The sequence below is a fragment of the Empidonax traillii genome, unplaced genomic scaffold, assembly GCF_003031625.1.
Source record: "Empidonax traillii isolate 1590-97213 ecotype Southwest subspecies unplaced genomic scaffold, ASM303162v1 scaffold121:size1714817, whole genome shotgun sequence".
NCBI classification, from domain to species: domain Eukaryota; kingdom Metazoa; phylum Chordata; class Aves; order Passeriformes; family Tyrannidae; genus Empidonax; species Empidonax traillii.
In genome coordinates this window covers 1,158,020-1,179,099 of record NW_020955314.1, presented here as the reverse complement: position 1 = coordinate 1,179,099, position 21,080 = coordinate 1,158,020, and the positions used below count along the sequence as shown (strand labels likewise).

General features: G+C 41.0%; 1 protein-coding gene across 4 annotated transcripts in view; it reads left to right on the top strand.

Annotated features, from left to right (window-relative positions):
- The first annotated feature begins 510 nt into the window (after window positions 1–510).
- MYH15 (myosin heavy chain 15) overlaps window positions 511–21,080 on the top strand; it is a 45,435-nt gene continuing 24,865 nt past the window's right edge. The window contains exons 1-20 of one of the 4 annotated variants that reach the window (XM_027883235.1): window positions 544–634; window positions 1,711–1,814; window positions 2,339–2,482; window positions 4,173–4,329; window positions 5,756–5,783; window positions 6,237–6,342; window positions 7,537–7,554; window positions 8,161–8,253; window positions 9,668–9,731; window positions 9,825–9,923; window positions 11,774–11,877; window positions 12,307–12,445; window positions 13,065–13,183; window positions 14,302–14,451; window positions 15,337–15,507; window positions 16,547–16,726; window positions 17,999–18,131; window positions 18,523–18,531; window positions 19,916–19,983; window positions 20,984–21,071. In XM_027883235.1, coding sequence (XP_027739036.1) covers window positions 544–634; window positions 1,711–1,814; window positions 2,339–2,482; window positions 4,173–4,329; window positions 5,756–5,783; window positions 6,237–6,342; window positions 7,537–7,554; window positions 8,161–8,253; window positions 9,668–9,731; window positions 9,825–9,923; window positions 11,774–11,877; window positions 12,307–12,445; window positions 13,065–13,183; window positions 14,302–14,451; window positions 15,337–15,507; window positions 16,547–16,726; window positions 17,999–18,131; window positions 18,523–18,531; window positions 19,916–19,983; window positions 20,984–21,071 — 2,065 coding nt within the window. Of the gene's footprint in view, window positions 635–1,710; window positions 1,815–2,338; window positions 2,483–4,172; window positions 4,330–5,755; window positions 5,784–6,236; window positions 6,343–7,536; window positions 7,555–8,160; window positions 8,254–9,667; window positions 9,732–9,824; window positions 9,924–11,773; window positions 11,878–12,306; window positions 12,446–13,064; window positions 13,184–14,301; window positions 14,452–15,336; window positions 15,508–16,546; window positions 16,727–17,998; window positions 18,132–18,522; window positions 18,544–19,800; window positions 19,813–19,915; window positions 19,984–20,983; window positions 21,072–21,080 lie in introns of all 4 variants that reach the window. The other 3 variants (XM_027883236.1, XM_027883238.1, XM_027883237.1) reach the window with 3 other exon arrangements.

Here is a 21,080-nt window from a genome sequence, read left to right as displayed (position 1 = left end):
GTGAAGTCTTGCTCCGTGTTTCCCAGAAAGTGCCTGCCTGAGGTGGTGGTTGAAGAGGCTGAGTGGCACAGCCCCAGGGAGACCAGCTGGAGAGCATACCTCTGCTCCAGGCGATTTTGAAAGAGGCCAGAAGAGGCCCCTGCTAAGTAGCTTTTAAAATCACAGCTTCAAGTGGTCACAGCTTCAAGTGGTCCCTCCTGCTCCTAAGCACCATATGTGTCATGAAGAAGAGATAAAATTCTCCTGTGGAGATAACTGTGACCTATGTTAAGGTTTTTGAACCCTGAAGGATCTGAGTGGCTTTAAATAAGCTGAGCCAAGGAACGGTGCAGTATAGCTCCAAATCTGTGTCAGGTATTTGTGATTCAAATTAATCATCACTTTGATCACCCACCTGCCATGTTGTGCTGAGCATTTTATATTGCCTTGGATCGTTCACCAAATAGACATCTGTTTGGGTTTTTTCCCCCTCTTTCTCTGGTACATCAGGTGCCCTTCTTTTTCCCTCTGTGAGCTGTGCCACCTCGAATCCTTGCCAAGATGATGGTCGATATGTCAGAGTTTGGGGAGGCTGCTCCCTACCTCCGAAAGAGCGAGAAGGAGCTGATGAAGGCTCAGACCGTTGCCTTCGATGGTGAGTTGCAATACCCTTTGTGCTGCCAGTGGCTGGTTAAGAGGGATGAGGGTTATATCCAAGTGTAGTCAAGGAAATGTAGCGAGAATGAAAGCAGGATGCAAAGCCTCCGTTGTCACTGCTGTGCTGCTGCTGTTGGAGGTAGCTGGTTCAACCAAGTTCTGGTTCCTTAATTTGGCAAACCTATTAAAAAACTACAGATAGTACAAAATAAAAATAATATATGGTAAGTAAGTCATTATCTAGGTTTAGAGGCAAGGTGTATTGGTACTGCTCTGCTAAAAGGGGAATCATCTCTTTGTCAGTTTGAGAGAAAAACATCAGACATTGATATTTCAGCAATGAGAGATTCTGTGGCCTGACTAGATGTCTCGTTTGATTTGCAAGCTGTATGGCAATGTGATGATAGCTTTTAGTTTCTCATGATTTATTTTTCATGAAATGGGTTTATATGAGCCCTGAGGTTTAGTAGTGAGTGTAAATATGCCAATAACTTCAGCCTTTCCCTATTCCCAACAGTTGCTGTAACTAAAGACCTAAAGTCTAATGCAGCTACTCCAAACTCTAAAAGGCACATACATAACTCAATGCACATTATTAATATTGCTGTTTTTCAACAGCAACCTCAGAAAAATATGAAGGAATAAGGTTAAATCTGATAGCTGGCAGGCAAATAATGTGGGTTGAATTTCTTGCGCAGTTTGAAATTCTCTGTGTGACTTTTTAGCTTACGCCTTAATTTGGGCTTAGATCTCAGTTTCTCCATCTGCACACTGGTGATAATGATTATGGATTTCCCGTGGAGGCTGAGGCTTAGCCAGCATTAGTGAAATATTTTGACACCTTGTGTTGGAAGGATCTAGAGGAAGCTGAGCTGTAGTTTCAAAGGGAGACAACATTTGGGAGCCCTACTCCTTCTGCTTCATCAGGCAGCTCCCCGGCACTGCCAATCTGCTGCAGTCCCAGAGGTTTTGTGTCACTTGTGTAGAAAAAGTAACCCAGAAATCTCACTTAGCTAGGCATAGTGTTACTGTTTGATGCAAGGCTGTGAACCCTCAATCTCCATCAATTCACAGGGAAGAAGAAATGCTGGGTTCCTGATGAAAAGAAAGCTTACGTTGAAGCTGAAATTACAGAAACCAGTGAAGGCAAAGTGACTGTGCAGACAACGGACGGAAGGGTACAAAACTGGTTTTGTCTGATCCCTGACTAACAAGGCCAGAGCTGCAAGCTCCATAATTTCCCTGTCTTAGTTTAAGCACAGTTGCCTGTTTCATGAAACGGGCTGTGAAGGGGAAGCCCAGTAACTGGTACCACATCAGGATAAGATACTGGGAAAACCACCAAGGGGAAACCAGTGATGCAGTGGTGGGTTTGTTGATCATCAGCCACCACACAGCCATGGGCAGTCTGTGCCTGGAGGTTTGCAACCAGCCAGTTCTGGTTTGGTCCCCACAGGTAAAAACCCAGGCTGTAGGCAAATTTCATGGCTCCTTTTGCAGCCATACCATCATGCTTCTTATTTTGTCGTCTCAACCTTCCCCCATTATTCTGATATCTATGTAAACAAATAATATTTATGTAGGGACTGAGCTGAAGAACTTCCACTTATAGGGGGAAAAATATATTTCCTCCTATAAGGTGTGTGAAGCAACAGAAAATCCCAGTGTTTTCCAGTATTTCTGTATTTCTTTGTCTTTGCAGACCATGACTATAAAAGAAGATGACGTGCAGACAATGAACCCTCCCAAATTCGACATGATTGAGGACATGTCTATGCTGACCCATCTGAACGAGGCGTCTGTGCTGTACAACCTGAGGAAGCGCTACAGCAACTGGATGATCTATGTAAGGGCCAACACAGGGTATATTTAGCCACCTGCACTTCAAGTCCAGACTTCATGTTTGAACGTGTTGTGTTCTTCATATTCATCTTGCAACTTCGATAAGTCACAAAACTGAGGGTCTTGCTCATCTTTTCAAGAAAGAAGTTGCTCAAAGCTAACGCGTGTCCAAATAAAGACAGACAAAACCAAATTATTAAGATATTGCATAGCTCCTCGGTTTTGCTTGCTTGCCTAGGAGATGTGTGGCGTGGGATGTATTTTCTTCTATCAAGGCATTGGGGAGACCCAGTTTATTTTTATCTTCTCAAACTAATCTATGTCAACACAAGCCATAGGGATTTCTTTGTTAAGAAACTGCCTCAAGCTCAGAGTTCTTTACAAACACAACTTCTTTAAAGTATGAGCCTTTCTATCTTAATTTAGTAATTATATGCCCTTCATTTTCGGTGCTAACGTCTGTCTTGTTTCGTTCTGATCTTTCCCTTTGTTCTGTATCTTTCCCATGACATGATTACCATAATTTCTGTCAGCACCAGAACAAGCTTCAGTAGCATCTAATTTTAAAGGACCACAATTTTGCTCTCAGTTTGCTGCATTCAGTTGTGTTTGAAATCAGTCAGAGGAATCTATTGATTTTCCAGCCAATCTCTGCTCTGATTTTTGGTGTTCATCAGAAGAGCAAATCCAACTTTTTTCCCATTTAAATTCTGATTATCAAGCACTTACTGCATTTCTCTAATAATCCCTTTACAGACATGTATGGCCTAAAGCACAGCTTTGTTTCCAGATCAGTATAGGTAGAAAGTTAAATTTGGCATCTTGCCTTAATCCATTTTCTGGTTGGGGTTTATTGTTTTGCTGGTAGAAAACATGACTGAGGATTCATGCCAAGGCTTAATACTATTTTTAGGGGAAGAGGCCTAGATTTCACCTGAAACTTTTAGAATTTGACTGAGCTAATTAATCTGTGTGCACATAGTGATTGTGCCCATATAACAACTGGGTTTCTTTGAAGATTTTTGCCTCAAGCTGGACTAAGTACCTGCTGACACCAATTCCCTGAGGTTACAACTGAAAGCTCATTTCTTCTCAGAACATCCAGGCCCCAGTGAGCTTGTACTGTAGATAGTCCAAAGAACAACTATAAAGATATATTTTTACCAACTGTGTTTCCCCAAAAGCTGAAAAAGCTCCACATCTTTGGAGTATAACTCTATGAGGTTGTTTTCTCTTTGAACGTCCACCAAAAATTGTCCCAAGGTGCTCATATGAAATTAATAATGGGAGGTTGTTTATCCTCCTAAGAATGGAGTTCAAATGGGAAAACTGTAACTTTCCATCACAATGCCTGTTTTCAAGAGGAAACAACTCTTGTGGGGTAGCAAGGCAGAAAATCAGATGTAGGTCTATTTGCTGCTCCTTTGTTTTACTGAAGGGGATGTTTCTGTTTCTGGTTGACATCCCAAAACCACTTTTCCCCTTTTGAAAGCTTCCATATCTGTATTTTTGGTATCAATGGCCATTAGGAAGTCAATTAGCAGATCACCATCTTCAGAAATTCAAATCAAAGGCTGAAATCCAAACCCAAATCAGAAGCTGGCAACACCAGGTCCTGCTTGGTTAACCACGACTTTTTCCTTTATTCACTGAAAGAGTTTGTTTTTCTACTCTTGTTTTGTGTTCCTCTCTAGACTTATTCTGGTTTATTCTGCGTGACTATAAATCCCTACAAGTGGTTGCCTGTCTACAAGTCAGAGGTTGTTGCTGCATACAAAGGGAAGAGGCGCTCAGAGGCTCCTCCCCACATCTTCTCCATCGCGGATAACGCGTACCACGACATGCTGCGGAGTAAGTGGCACAGTTTGCTTTCACACTGGCTTTTGCTTTAATTAGCCAATGGGGTTGTACTGGATGGAAGTTTGTGAGAGCTTTTGCAGCGTGTAAGAAATGTGAAAATACTCTACAAGCAACAGGGCTTGGCAGTCTGCTGATTTTTGTTATGGATTCGTATCTCTTTCTCTCTCTCTCTCTCTATATATACACATATATATATTATTTTTTTAAAAAAACCCTGCTTATTCCTGTGGTACTTCTGGTAATGGTAAGCTCCATACATGCATTATCTGTAAGGTGCACAAATTTAGCTGTCTGATCCGGGTGAATCCATCAGTTTGTAATAGAAAAGGGCCCATGTCCCAAACGTCTGTGTTTTCCCAACATGAAAAAAACATTTATTGTCAGTTTAGGCTCTGTATTCTAACACTGATAAGATGAATTGTCCCCCTTGGAATGTATGCATTCCAAGGCCAGCTAACGAGGGTGCTGTGGGCTCCTCACTTGCATGAACTTGCCACGGCTCGTTGTCACACCACCTGCTGTGTCTCTGGGTGCCAATTCTGTGGCACTGAACTTCGGATTTCCCTGTGTAATATTCTCACCCTGACCCTCAAGTTACTGGGGGAAAAAAAAGAGTTCATCAGCAGGGGGCAGCAGCAGCGTGTTCGCACCAGGTCCTGCGAGGAGGCAGGGCAAATCCCAAAGAGGCTTGACTGGAACACATTCTGCTGTTACCTGGTTTTAATAAAATGTAAAGTGCCTCAGCTGTGAATGGACAGAAAGTGCTGGGCAGAGGGGATGTGCGTGTGGCTGCAAAGAAATGCTCTTTTATTAGATAAGACTATCCAGTATGTGGCCTGCCACGATGACTGGGATGTTAAGAAAAAAGAAGAATTGAGATGCAGTGACTTGCTAAACTGCTATGATTTGCTGAACTTGATTAATAATATATTAAGGTTGCAAATTGTTCTAATAAAGGCTTGTTTCTGATCAGGCCATTAGGTCTCGACAATAGCTTGCTTCATTCCAGCATTTTAAGGAATGGCCTGTGAAAAAACAGCAAAATTACTTTGTTGGTCTGGTATTGAAGGAGCAGAAGGGTCAGATGTGAGCAAAGACACACCCAGGAGTAAGAGAAGAAACGTTTTGGTAACAGGAAATTACTTTTTTTATTATGGTTTCCCAGACACAGGGGAATGTGTATGACTCACAGGTTTTTAATACCGATTTGAAAAAAAACACAAGAGAAGGATTCAGGGCAGGGCTTTCATTGCAAGAGGTCATTCGAGGTGATACTAGTTTTTATCTTTCCATCTCTGCTTCATGTGATTCTCTCCTGTCCTTGAAGGACTGATTCTGGAGTAGTTAGTACTCATTTGCAATTATAATAAACAATTTGCACACCCTGTTAAGTTTGTCTTTTTTTTCCCCTCCACAGATCGGGAGAATCAGTCTATGCTGATCACGTAAGTGTTTCTTTTTTGACTGGTTTGAGACTCTGTTGCTGTGAGAAACTCTGAAGAAAAAGAAACCTGAAATGAAATACAAGTTGGCTCCTGAAATCTCAGCTATATCACCTGGAACTTGATTCATTAGCTGTATATAGGTCTACCTCAGATACTCAGTCTGGAAGTTTGCAATAAGACTTCACAGGCTTAAAGAAATCTCAGTGTAATGCAGGTTTGGTCTGGATTTCTGAGCCCAGTCACGTGAAGAGAGTCACTGCTATCATAGGAATTCACCCCTTCATTCAGTCAATTTGATGTAATTTCCATGGCAATGGCCAAACAACACGCTGCAGACATCAGAGTCAGTGATTCTGAAAGCAGCCTTGAGGGGAGGAGGTGGCTGGAAAGGGGTTGAAAGGATGAGTTACATCTGTTTGAGCAAGGCCTATGTTGTCTTCCTCCTTCCTCTAGCGGAGAATCCGGTGCTGGCAAGACTGTCAACACGAAACGTGTCATCCAGTACTTTGCCACAGTGGCAGCCCTGGGTGAAACTGGTAAAAAGAACGTAAGTCTGCCAGTGACTGTCTTATTTCAGGCTCCCAAGATTCCATTGTTGTGTACAACATAGTTGTGCACAACTAACCTCTCAAGTTGCAGTACTGACAGCATGCTGTTCTGAAGGTAGAGAGGCAATGCACAGCTGAACTTGCCACGCTCTGGATGGAGCAGAAAACATATTCCTGGTTCTGGACAGTTTCTTGTTACTGCTGCTCTTTTCTCCAGGAGTTTTAGGTTTTGTGTATGCTAAATTTGCTTCTGATTGTGTTAAAGCTGGTCAGAAGATGGGGAGACTGTAAAGATTGGGATTTTTTTTTTTTTTTTCACAAAGAAAATAGTCTTCAAAAAGACTAGAATTATAACTTCTCAACAAAATGTCTGTTTTGTTGAAAGCTTTTCTTTATTCACCATGAAAATGGAATGTTTTGACAAAAGATTTTTTTTTGCAATCAGCTTTTCTATAACTCTGTTTGGATAAGTGCTGGTTTTTTATAAGTGCTCTCTAAGGTTACAGTGAATACTGTATTCATGCTGCTTTTTATCTTGTGTTGCTATGAGCTTCATTGCACTTGAAGGCTCAGTGCTCTTGCATGGTGAATTAACTGATTCCTATGAACTGTATTTGTAAGACCAAAATTTCAGCCAGGCTTTGAGTCTATACACATAACTCACGCCATCAAAATCTAATCCACATTCATCTGAGGCCTTCAAGGCTTTCTTAACAAATGACTGAGTGGTCCAGAGCCAGCTCTCTGCATGCAAACATGGTTGGTGCTCATGGTGGTTTCGCTCTGGAGATGAAGGAACCAATGAACCAAAACACCAACTAACTGGACAGGGAAGCGAGACTGCTGCCAGATGGCAAGAATAAAAGGGTGCAAATGCAAACAGACAAGTTTTAGGCAATGAGATCATGCTGCACTTAAAATTTTGGATTATTTGGGGGAGAAAAGGATGATGATAATGAAAAAAAAATGCAATCTGGGCTGATAAACTAGATGGAATATCTTCTAGCTGCAATATCTGTTATTTACAGCATTGTGATGTATGGTTAATACAAAGTAACAGCCACACAAGCCTTTTTGAAGACTTGTGTGTTGGTGCCCACTAGACAGCTAACCTTGATAATCTTTATATTTTGTATTGTTCTTCATGTCAATATTTACATTCTCTCTTTTTTTCTCTTTCCATTGTGTTCCTATTTTGTCTGCAGCCATCTACCAAAACCGGGGTAAGTCATCAGCTTTGCTATTTTACCTTTTCCATGCCAAAATGGTGCTGGGCTCTGTCAGATGTGTCACAAACCTCAGCATTTCACTTTATGTGGTTCCCCCAGTGAAGCATCCCCGGAGCCCAGGCGGATTAAGTCATTCGCTTCAGCAAGCTGAAGTCTGTGCAAGTGACAGTTAAAGCTTTTCTCATCCCCAAAAATCCCAAATACTACAAGCTCTGAGTGCTTTCAAATCTGAGGCATTCTAGTGCTTGTCACTGTCTTCAATAGCCCTTCTCCTACACACACTGACGCCGATGTCCCCACATGCTCCGCAGTACATGGGAAGATACAGTGACTTCTTTCGCATGCAGATGGCACAAGATGTGAAAGCTACTAAGCAAAACAGTGGGGAACAGCAGAACGTTTGAGGCTTTTAAAGTGCTCATAATTGCCTGACGACCTTGCTGTTATGCCATTCACACTGTGCCACCCCTGGGGTGAAGCTAAATAAATCACTTTGGTGTAGAGGCTCCACTCTGTAAGTGAATGCATGGCTGAGTTACAGTTGACAGCTGAGTCTGTGGCCTGTAGGTTTCTCAACAGTATTTCAATCTTGATTCCCAGGGAACCTTGGAGGATCAAATCATTCAAGCAAACCCGGCCCTAGAAGCTTTTGGAAATGCCAAAACCCTGAGAAACGACAATTCCTCACGTTTTGTAAGTCTGTAACATAATGTAGTGATGTCTAATTCAACAATGACCAGTTAATAATATTTCTGTCATAAGCCCTTCATAAATGACTTTTCATTTTACCCACTAAAATGATTGGATTTCCACACTTAAAATAACTAAGTAGAATCTAACAGAAACAAACAAACAACAACAAAAAAACAAACAAAAAAACCCAAACACAAAAACCCCCAACACCTAAACCCAAACCTACTGAAAGGATTAAAAAACAAAAAGGAACAAAGAAAGATCCACTCTGAATAATTGTTTAAAATGTTTAAATTGTTTAAAATTAACAGCAGACAAGCAAAGCCCAGTTTTAGGAAGCCCTCTGAACAGCAATGGCAGATCTTCCCTAGGACTCTCTCTGCCACATAGCCTTATTTTCCTACCATGTTTTCCTGAGTTACTCCCACTTCCTATAATAATACTGTCGTCACTAAATATCAGAAATACACCACAGTCTCTGCTCCCTTTGGCATCCTCCCTCTCTGCACACCCACACATGCACCAGTACTCCTACCTTTGACCCATAACATCTACCTTTTTGGCTCAGTAAGCTGCCCCTGCTTGTCCCTCCCTGCTGGTGTGACCTTGGGCCTCTCGGGAGAGCAATTGTTTAGGAGCTCTGCCTCTGCCACATTTGGTTGACATTGGCTCAGAAGTCCAAAAAGAATGGCATGAGGACGACAGCCTGAGTTTGGAGCCCATGCTTCCCTAACAAACCTAGTTAAAAATTAAATTGGAAGGTGTGGAGAGGGTTAGAGGTTGTAAGCATCTGTGGAAAGCCACACAATTGTATAAGGAGCTTGTCAGCTGGAACAGAAATTAAGCTACACAATTGAATAAGGAGCTTGTCAGCTGGAACAGAAATTAATTATTGTAAAAAGTTTATGTGTTTGAATATGAGAAACTAAATGAAAACTACTAAATTTTTATGAATTGGGATGGATGAATATGCAAATTTAATGGGCAAAGCCATGTAAAATCACAACACTCTTCTGACGTAAGTAGCTGCATATAAGTTAGGACTGCAAATGAGGAGAAGCCAAAAAAAGAAGCTTGTGTCTCCTAAGTCTAGGCTTATTGCTCTGAGTCCTGCATTACTGTAAAACCTGCATCATGGAACTAGAAGCAGTGTGCTTTCCTGTATCTTACCCTGGCAGATTAGTATACTGTTATCCTTTCTCCACAAGCAGATTACATAGCTGTATGTACAGATTTAGACTTGGAGAAGAACAGTATCATTGTTGGATACTTCTCATTGAAAATCCGCCTGTGCAAATCCAAGGAGTTGGCATAAACTGATTCTCTGGGCCAAATGATTGCCGTCAAGCAGCATCCTTTGTTTCCCTTTGTGTATACTATATGTACTAATTAGAATATTCTTCTTGTGAATTAGGGTAAATTTATCCGAATCCATTTTGGAACTACAGGCAAGCTGTCATCTGCTGATATTGAGATTTGTAAGCAGAAAACTCTCTCCTTTTTAAAAAACACAATTGCTCATCTGAAAGCTCCGAGAGCCTTTCTCACTGAAGTTTCCTTTGTGTGACTAGATTTATTGGAGAAATCCCGAGTGATTTTCCAGCAACCCGGTGAAAGAGACTATCACATCTTCTACCAAATCCTGTCAGGAAAGAAACCTGAGCTACTAGGTAAGCATCACGTGGGTCCAAGGCCTTTAAGAACCAACTTTCAACTCAATGTACAGTGCATAAGGAGAGGTTGGGGGCAAAGTCATGTGCAGAAAGGCCTTTACGCTTCTACCTGATGAAACTGAACTTCCACTGTCAAATGCAATCTTTTAGAGATGCTGTTCCAGTGGCAGCAACAGAGACCATTTTTCTAAAGTCTAAGATTTTTAAAACATAGCGTTATAAAGGCAAAAAGTGTCACACTGGATTTCTGTAAACCAGGTTCTCAAAACATCTGGAAAATGCTATGCCTCCAAAAGCATTTGTGGTGATAAAACTTTAATTATCCAGATTTTCACATATGAGAAGATCTGCTTATAGGTCAATGAAGAAAAGTTAGTTTCCTCTTTCTGCCCCAAGTAACAAAACTGGCATTCCAGCATGTTGTGTAGCAGGAGAGAATATTCAAAACTGCCTGCTGCTGATTATGTGGTGATTACCCCTTTCAAGGTTCCTTTGCCTAAATGTGGTCCCACAGACTCACTGCAGAAGGGCAGAGAGCAGCTGAGGTCTCTGCTGCCATCTCCTAATGCTTTGAATAAAACCTTCCCTCGTTATTTAAGTGATGTGGTTTGCTCACTTCAATTTGTGCTCTGAAGAAACACATTTTATGAAATACATTGTGGAGTCACTTTACTGCTCCTCTAAAATCCCACTACGCCATAGCAATCATGATCTCTTTTGAAGTCTTATTATCCTGACAATGCATGGTCAAGTCCCTAACATTCTTAGCTTTACTTGGCCTAATTAGTGACAATTATATTAGGGGAAAGATTTCAAGGGAGCTTTGCACTGAGATTCCTGTGAGAATCCCTGTGCTGGGAAAATATGCTTTTTCTCATAAACTATCTGTATACTCCACAACAGCACACACCTTTCTGGCCAGCAAGAGCAAGTCTGCAGGCTCTTGAAGAGGTTGAAACCAATAGGGACTTCTGTTTTGTAGACAAGAGATATATATGCTTGTATATAAACATATACATATCTAAATATGGATAAGTATAAATATCAACAAGTATAGACAAGTAAAAATGGAGATAAATGAATATATAACATAGTGACTACATAGCAAAGTAAGATAGGCTTGTAGACAATAAGGTTTTATATAAACATATATTGATAGACATATTTACATGCATACATGCATATTTGGACATGTAAGAATGTGTGCATGTATACAAAAGATTGAAATCTAGACCAAACATTGTTCTGCTGAACGTGGGAGAAACTTTCTGTTGATTTAAGGAAACAGATCTCTGCCTGTACTTTTGGAGCCAGATAGCTTTCTAGAAAATAACGCTGCATTTTGGGGTTTTGATGTGAAGGCAAAGGAAAGAGGAAAGAGAGAGCAAGCCATATTCAGACTTTTATTTATCAAAATGAAAGTGTCTTCTGCAAAGAGTGATGGAAGGCACTATTTTGTGAGTCTGTTATAAAAAAGAGGAAACTATGCACATCCTTCTTGTCTTGGATCATACTTCTCTCTACTTAGATGGTATTTTTACCCCTGCAGGCACACAAGGCAGAAAGTAGGGCTATACAGGAAATTATGAACTCAATATACTGCAGTACATGTTTAATAGATGTGTATGCAGTATTCTCATATTCTTTTTATTCACACTTTCTCTAAGTCTTCATCTTCAGACTAGAACAGTAGAGTTGGTTGCTGCCCTGCAGCTGTTAAGTGAAAAACCCCAACAAAGCAGCCCAGTTGTGCAGAGCAAAATGTATGTTACTGTTGATTTATTGATCTCCATCTTTGAAGTTAAGCTGAATGGATGGCAGTTTTGACCTTGGTGATTCTTTTACAGATATGCTACTGATATCTACCAACCCATACGATTACCACTTTTGCTCCCAAGGAGTAGTTACGGTGGACAACTTGGATGATGGAGAAGAGTTGTTGGCAACAGATGTAAGCCTGCATGGATTTGACTTTGGGTTCCATAGATTGGGTGCACGTGGGGAGGAAAATCGCTGAGAGGAGCCTAACTTTTGTCACTGGAACTACTAAAGAGAAAGCAGAAATGGGTCTTAATTTTATTCAGACTATGAGAACATGAGGCGTGGTAGACTGTTGTGCTTTTGAATCTGGCCTTACTCCATGCAATGCCCATCGGCACAATCTTCTTATAATTTTGATTTATAAAGTACTGGATAAGGGGAACTTTTCCCCTGCTCCCCAGCCACTGCTGGGTCTTCAGGGTGTTCCAGGGGCTGCTTTGGGTGATAACACTCTTTGACAAGATAGTAACATTTGCCAGCAAAGGTAGATTGTGGGACTGCAAAACACCATTGCTTTTGAGTAGGGAAGTGAAAAAATACCTGTGTTTCCTTTTCACAGCAAGCCATGGACATCTTGGGATTTGTGCCCGATGAGAAGTCTGGTTCCTACAAGCTCACAGGTGCCATCATGCACTTTGGGAATATGAAATTCAAACAAAGACCCAGAGAAGAGCAGGCAGAGGCTGATGGCACTGAAAGTAAGAATAACACCCAAAATTACTCCTCTCCTTCAACACTCTAGCATGTATCAGGCAGTGTGCTGAGGAAGCAGAGGCTTGCTCACTTTGTTCTGCACACTGTAGCTCCTGCTCAACCAAGAGTGCTGTGTTTTATTTCTAGCAGGCTTGGTGAGTGGTGGGTAACCTTACTCAGCAGAAAGTGAACACACACAGTCAGACTAGGAGGATCAAATTCCCTTTTAGAGACCATTAGCACAAAATGAATGTAAAATATTGCTGACTTAGATTTCTGTTTTACATGTGGAGATCTTACTTCTTTATTTTACTTTCTCTTGCACCTGAAACTATAATCAGCATGTAGATACGTTCTTTTCCCAAAATCTGAAGAGGTTCTTAAATGTGATTCTTGGAGCAATTGAGGTAAAGTTAGATGACTTCTACCACAAGGGAGAGTACATGCCTAACACAAATCATTAAAAGAGCGAAGTCTTTATCTGATTTGTCTTTGCAAGTGGAGGTCCTCCTTTTTCTTTTCTTTTCTTTTTCTTTTTTTTTTCTTTTTTTTTTTTTTTTCTGGACTAGGCGTATTTCCATGTAGAAGCTTAAAGCCAGTTGAAACCTTGTTTCTCTTGACCAGGTGCTGACAAAGCTGCCTACCTGATGGGAATCAACTCCTCAGATCTGATTAAGGGTTTGTTGCACCCCAGAGTGAAAGTTGGCAACGAGTATGTGACCAAAGGTCAGAGTGTTGAACAGGTAAGGAGAAGCTTTCAGGATATTTGGAAACCTGTCCTGCAAGCCTTGAGAATTCATCTCTTAGATCTTACAGAGACAGAAAACTGCTAGAAATATTAACATGAGCCTCTAGTACCTGTTCTCATTTTATATCCCTACACTTGGTGGAATAGACAGTGAAAGTGAGGGAAACTGGTAAAGAGACTGACAAAGGAATAATGGCCAGCACTGCCTTTGATAGGATTGTTTTTCTGATGTGTAAGTAGCAGCCACTCTAGGAAACCAGGTGCAGTAAAACCACATGGGTATTTATATCTAATTCTGGATGAGAATAGTTACCTGGAAGAGTTGAGCCATGGATTATTTATTCACTCATCACTCATTCATTACTAATGTAATTTTAAACTCTGTGTGACCTCAATCAGCTAAAGGCAATATTCACTTAAAGGTATCTCTTAATTTAGGGGAGAAAAGAAGTCCTTGGGTTGTATCTCTTAATTTAGGGGGGAAAAAAAGTCCTTGGGCACTGCTGCAGCTATAGAAGATACTGCAGCATTTTGGTTACAGTGAAAGTTGTTGTTTGAAGACAGGCTGTGGTACAGGCTGAGAAACTACAAAACTGCTGCAGAGAGGTCTGTCCTAATGGTGTAGTTGTACATAGCCTAAAGAAGAGACTTTACACAGACTTTTCCTACTGCTCATGCTGTTGCATCCCTCAAAAACTAGAAGCAAATGGCAATGAGCAACCTGAGCACAGACCTCACCCCCTATTCTGGCAGTTGCTCTGGACATCATGGCTGGCATCTGGCGTGTAAGCTTTCTGATACCTAACTTCCAGAAGCATGTAAGGTATTAAAACACTTGCAACTTGCTGTCCAGCTGATTCTGAAGAGGTGCTTTAGGAGCACTTTATATACATGTTAGTATACACACATATAAATAGCAATAATTTGAAAAAAATTCAGCAGATAATAGGGGAAGTTGTGTGTTGTATTAAGTATGCCCTGGTGATTATAAGAACCACTGTGAAATTTCATTTAAACTGTAAGCAGACATTGAAACAGGCTACTGCACTGAAATCCTTGTCTTCCACAGTGGATTTTGTCTCACGCAGTGGTATTTTGAAACGTGTATTTTAGGTTTTGTATGCTGTTGGTGCCTTATCTAAGGCAGTGTATGATCGAATGTTCAAATGGCTGGTGGTCCGTATCAACAAGACCTTGGACACTAAGCTGCCAAGACAGTTCTTCATTGGAGTCCTGGATATTGCTGGGTTTGAAATCTTTGATGTGAGTATTAATGTGTAAGGACTTGGAAGGATATGAAAGATGTCAAACTATAGCTCTTGGGTGGGTATTCCTTGTTCTAAATGAACAGGAGGCAAAGTGCTGAGAAAGCCATAAAGCAAATAGTGTATATGATTTTAAATGCTTTTTTTTTCATGAATAAATGTAAAAACCACTCAGCATTTAGCACAGCTGGACTCGCCAATAGTTCCTGGGAACAACACCTCACATGCCTTGGGTTGTTTTTAGGAGAATGTATTGTTCCCATTCTTTCTTTTTTAGAGAAAGCATCTTTTATAGGGTATGATATTCCTTCCTCTTTGTATCTCAATATAAGATGTATCTTCATCTCAGTGTAAGAAAGATTTTACACTGGGAACAGTCATGCACTGAAACAACCTCCCCAGGGCTTGGTAGAGCCCCCACCACTGGAGGTTTTCAACAGGCCATAGCTCAGGGTTTCCTTCCAATCTGAGTTGTTCTGTTCTATCACTGTTGCACAGGAGTGTATGTGAGAAAGGAGTGTCACAACTCCTGTTTCTCAGAATCCATTCCTGAAGATAAGTGCTTAATGCTGTTGCTGCTACATGTTGCTCTCTGTACATGCAGAGCAAAAAACGCATTGGCTCTGCTTTACCAGACTGGTGTGGCACGCTGCTGAAGGAAAGCCATGTGCATCCTGAGAGACCTGAACAAATGTGGGCTGCTGGCTGCCTGCTGTTGTTGAACTGCCTTCTCCTTTGCCTTTGGTCTTATGCTCAGTAGTTTCTCAATCAGCTACTGTTTAGAAGGTTTTAGATGTAAACAGTTTCCTTCTTGCTGTTCCACCAAGATCTTACCACAGTTAACTGCAATGCAAATGCTTCTCTTTTTCATCTCTTTCTGCAGTTTAACAGCTTTGAGCAATTGTGCATCAATTACACTAATGAGAAACTGCAGCAGTTTTTCAATCATCACATGTTTGTCCTGGAGCAAGAAGAGTATAAGAAGGAAGGCATTGAGTGGGTATTCATTGATTTTGGCATGGACCTGCAGGCCTGCATTGATCTAATTGAGAAGGTATGTGCAGTGCTAAGGAGTACTTATTGAACTGGTTTTATTCATGGTACTCCCTTGGATGTGTCCTCACGGCCCAGTGAACAGAGTAGGATAAACAGCAGGACAAGTTTCTTGCCTTGCTACACACAGTACAGAATTAAAGGAAAATCAGTATTTGTGGCTACTCGGTTTTGCCTCTGTAAGCCTGCCTTACAGAGCAAACAGTAACCACAGGCTGTAACTGGTAATTTGTACAGCTGTGTAACCTTCTCTGATTTGCACTTTTGTCTTTCTCTGTCCCTGCTGTTCTTCCTTTTAGTTTGTTCCACATATACTTAACATCAAACCTGTCAGCTTCTCAGGGCAAATGCCATGCTTCAGTCTCATGCCCTGTACCTCTCCCTGTGAGGCTCCTGTTTCTCACATTACATGTTGATGTACAAAATGCTTTGTGCTCTTTCTGCCCTGGAAAGGGTAGAAACCTCTCACCACTTCCCCAGCATGGGATATGCCTTTCCTTTTCCCTCCTTTGTGAGTGTAGTGTGGTCCTGGTGGGGACAGCTGTCCCTAGCTGTGTCTCCCTTTATGTCTCTCTGCCATGTTTTTTATGGCACAGCATCTATCCCTGCTGATCTGAAAGGAAACATGAAGTTTTGCATTTTGCACTAGCAGGATGTTTGGAAGAGCTGGAGTAGAAAGGATGATTATTAAGTGTTCTACTTAATCACCTTCTTCTCCAGGGCCAGGATATCTGTGCATGATTGTGGTCCCTCATAAAAAATCTGTCCACTGCTAGGAAGTTAGTTCATCTTTTCCTGAACAAGAATGATAAAATGCCAGTTGGTCCAATTGCCCTGAAAGGTAGACCAAAACCTTTCTGCAAGCCATCATAAGGCCTCCTAAGGCACAGCTGACATACTGGATAGTGAAGGGCTTTCTCCTCAGGATGAGAAAAAAATTCACAGGCTTAAAATGCCATCAGATAAAACTCACAAGCTGCACAACTACTGAAAGCAGGCAGCCTAAACATTTTCCAATAAAGATGTTCCTCAATCCACAGCCATTGGGAATCCTGTCTATCCTTGAAGAGGAATGCATGTTCCCAAAAGCTACAGACATGACATTCAAATCCAAACTCTACGACAACCATCTTGGCAAGTCACCTAATTTACAGAAGCCCAGACCTGACAAGAAGAGGAAGTACGAAGCTCACTTTGAACTCCTTCATTATGCTGGTGCAGTAAGTTCCTCTGCTGCTCTGTTTAGAGGCCTTTCAGGTGGGGTTTGGCCATAGCACACAACAAGAGAGAGTGGGAAAGATGAAGAGGGGAAGAAAGAAACAGTGAGGAGTAAAATCAGGGGTCTACTGTCTCTGCACAAATGTTGCAGCACAGTTAGATGCCACCAGGACATTTGGCCTTTGAATGCACAAATAGAATTAAAAAAATTGAGGAAGGCTAACAGTGCTTTTGCTGAAAATATGGCTTGCCCTTTTCATTTTTCCTATAGTCAGATTAAGACTAGTGATTAAACAGCAGCAACAGCATCTGGCTTTTCACCCTGGTTTCCTGGGCAAATGAAGTGATAAATTTCTGCCTAACTTTAGGGGGGGTAAAAAAAAGAAAAAAACCCCAAAAGATCTGATATCAGTTTTGACTCATGTTAGGACCACTGTGTCAAAGTAGCAAAAGGAAGAGTGGTTAACTCTGCTGTGGGGGTTTAATTAACAGGTCTGCTGATGTTGGAGTGAACAACAATATAATTCAGTGCTGTGGTATCATAGCCAAAATGTGTCCAGTTTCAAAGCTTTGTTTTCAGACCTGATAGGCAGGAAGAGTTCAAGAAGAGCACAGGACATTTTTTACAGATGATATGAAGCCTCAGCACAGCAGAGCTGGAGTTTACCTGACGCTGTTAATTTCAAATTATAATTGAGCCATTAAGCTCATTTTTTATTTATTAAAAGAAATAATGCCCATCTTGGTCCTTATTGTAGTTGTTAATGTATTCAGCAAAGAAAATTAGAACTTCTATTCCCTTATGCTACTCATAATGGAACATATTTTCCCACTAAACAGAGCTGGGGTAAAGTCCTGGAGTTAGATTTTTAATAATTATGTTTCTGTCAGAAAACCCTAATTATTCCAGCGTAGTATGCTATTTTGAAGTTAAATAATTACTTGTGTGGCTTATACTTCAGCACTTATTAGTAGGGTTTCTGGGCTGCCGATGACATGGTATCTCTACAACCACACGGAGTCCATGGGAAATGTAGGGACAGGACAGTTTGGAAGGGGTGCATGAGATTCTGATGGTAATTATTAGGAAGAAAGATTTGGGCATTAGGAAGCAGAGAACTGGAAGGGGAGTGGTGAAAAAACCACTGGCAACTGGTACTGCACTGAGAATGGCACTGCACAAGGAGTCACTGGCTTCAAGCCAAACTATAAAGAGCTCCTGTCTGCTCTGGCGAGGAACATTTGCAACCTCTGTTTTGTTTTCGATGCTGCAGGTTCCCTACAACATCATTGGATGGCTTGAGAAGAACAAAGACCCACTTAACGAAACTGTAGTAGGTATTTTCCAAAAGTCATCCAACAAACTCCTGGCAAGCTTGTTTGAAAGCTACGTTGGTGCTGACAGCGGTAAGCAGGAACAGCTCACATGGGTTTTCTTTGGGTTTTGGGATGTGTGCTCGGGAATGAATTTCAGAAACAAAGCAATTCTCTCAAATGCAATTACCTCGATGTTCGATGAGGCAGTGACTAATTAGATGCACACAGCATCTGTAGGAGTTTGCCAGTAATAGCAAGGAGGCCATTAAGTCGGATAGTTTGGATGCGTAATATCTCTGAGCAATTTTGGCAAGGAAATCTGTGTGTTGTGAACACTCCAGTGGGAGTTTAGGCATGCAAGTGTTCAGATATGCAGCCAAGTGTCGCAGAAAAAATTGTGTACATAAAATGCCTCTGAACAAGAACAGCTCTTCTTTCCCATGGTATAATCCTCCTTGCCACCCACACTGAAATAAATAAGAAATACCAAGTTTAGGAATGAGTTTCGGAATATTTTGTAGGATTAGTGGCAAGTAGACACTAAAGGTATGGGAACACTGTTCTACATTGGCCAAAGTAGAAGACTTTGCAAATATGTCTTTCCTTTTGTTTGCTCTTGGCTTTTTGTTTGACAAGACTCGTGTACATCCGAGGATGTATTTAACCTCTATCCTTTACATGGAACTGTTTTATTTGTGACAAGGTGGGTAGTAAACATCCAGAAAATTGTTCTTAAGAAAATACCTGGCATTGATTACAAAGATGTAGCTCTTATGTCCTGAAGTTGCAATCACTTACAGCCTGTTTTTGACTCACCTCATTTCAGTAGATGTTGTTGCCACAAATCATAAGACACTTCCTGAGGAAGCAAGCAGGCTGAAGACTTCATAATGGAATGAGATGGAGCTGAACATAAATAACAAAAATCATGCCACTAGCAAATCCTTGCAAATTACTAACTGCCTATTTGCCTGTGGATATTCCTGTCTGTCAGAATACCACCTTGCTTTTCTTAGGTGTCAGGAGAAAGGAACAGCCTGTCCAGATTAGCCTTTTCCAGTCTCAGCAGTGTCACTTTCTGAAGGGGGAAAGGCTGTGGATAATTGCATCAAGCACATTGCACTCTCCACTTCTCCGTTTATGTTGACTATTGTTGACAGGTGACGGAATGCCAGACCTCCTGGGAATGATCTAATGGTCCACTCTTTAGAAAGCTGCTGCAACTGCTGTACATTTTTGGGTCATGTTTGAAACTTGTGAAACTTTGTAAAGGGCTTGTCAGAATCCAGCATTCCTTGGGAGGATCTGAGGGATTTTGACTTCCAAGCTTTAAGCATAATTCAGGGGATGCAAAGCTACTATATCTAAAATTACAAATATTTATTTCCCTCTGTTCTAGACAAATTTTACTTGCACAAGGTCAGTGGCTGCATAGCAGACACGTGAGAATCAATGCCTATACAGTACAATGTACAGTATACATTTTCTGTAAGCATTATTTAAGTTTTTCTTTTTCTACATCATCTCACCCTATGGGGCTTTCAACAAACCACAGATTACTTTTGTTACAAGTTACTTTTCTGCCTTATTCATATTTATGGACTTTCTGCATAACATGAATGCGGTATAGATCTGAAATGCAAATGCAATCCAGAAAGCTTACAGTGATCTTTGACAAAAATCCTAAATATGGACAGAGAGCTGCAGATTTCTGATATATCACACGTGATGTGCTCAATCAGAGCTATCAAGTCATGAGCTATGCCTTTCAGTCAAAGGGAGTAGCACTATTAAAATGGTCTGCCTGTTTCCCACATCCTGCCTGCTCCCCTTACTGAGATACAGATTGTTTTACGTTCCTTTGTTCCCCTTAGGTGACCAGGGAGGAGAAAAGAAACGCAAGAAAGGTGCTTCATTCCAAACAGTGTCATCGTTGCACAAGGTTTGTTTACCTCTCCTCACCTGATCGTCTCAGTTAAGACAATGCTTTGAAGAAGAATGTTAAGGATTGTAATGGGCAAGAAAAAAATTGAAATTCAGATGCTGGAATGTGATTTTGGGACTGGGTTATTGACCTTGGCTAAGGGAATACACTGCTATTAAAATTTCATCCGTCAGGGACTGCTCCGTTTCATCATCTTTGAGCAATCAGGAGACTAAGCGGGTTTTTTATTTTGTTTGAGAAAGTATCATGAAATGTTGCCAACAACCTTTATCACCTATTTTGTAGATTACAGCATCATGCCTGCCTTTGGAACAGGGACTGATTACAAGTAATTGGCTAGTGCCTATCTTATTACTGCTTGGAACTGGATCCTAAGGTTAAAGCAGTCATGGTTGAATGAAGTGGCAGATAGTCTCTTTTTTCTTCAGTTATCCCCTTTTACTGGGATTAGCATGTGTTCCTGGTGCAAGCTGCCACTAGGACCGTGCTGTGGAAAAATGGGGCCTTTTTTCAGCATTTCAGCATTTATTATGGGTAACATTGAGGAAGCTGTAATGTAGGTAAACCTCATTTACCTATAGAAGGACACAGTTACCTCCCACTCCTCACATCATTTTATCTTGTTTGGAGGTGCTCCTCATGACCGTGAGTGGAGAAGTGATGAGGCAAAATGCAGCTGGCTTTACAGAAATGCTCCACAGGATGATACTGCATCTTGCTTGCTGTTCATCTTGGGTTTGACATTTCTAGGCTTCCAAGTAAAACATATGTCTTCTTAAGACTTTACCACAGCTGAGTGGAATCCTATGATAAAGTTACTTTGGTTTATTTGAACATATTCCTCTGTAATAATTTTGGCAAGTTTACAACTTTGTTGGAGATTTTTTAGAAATATGACCTTAGTTAACTTAACAAGCAACAAACCAAAGAGAGAAATAATGGCTGGAATTCCACTAAACCGGTAAAGCTAATCATGTTTTTAATGTGTCTGTTCTAGGAAAATTTAAATAAGCTGATGACTAACCTAAAATCTACAGCCCCTCACTTTGTACGATGCATTATCCCCAATGAATCAAAAACTCCAGGTATGGAAA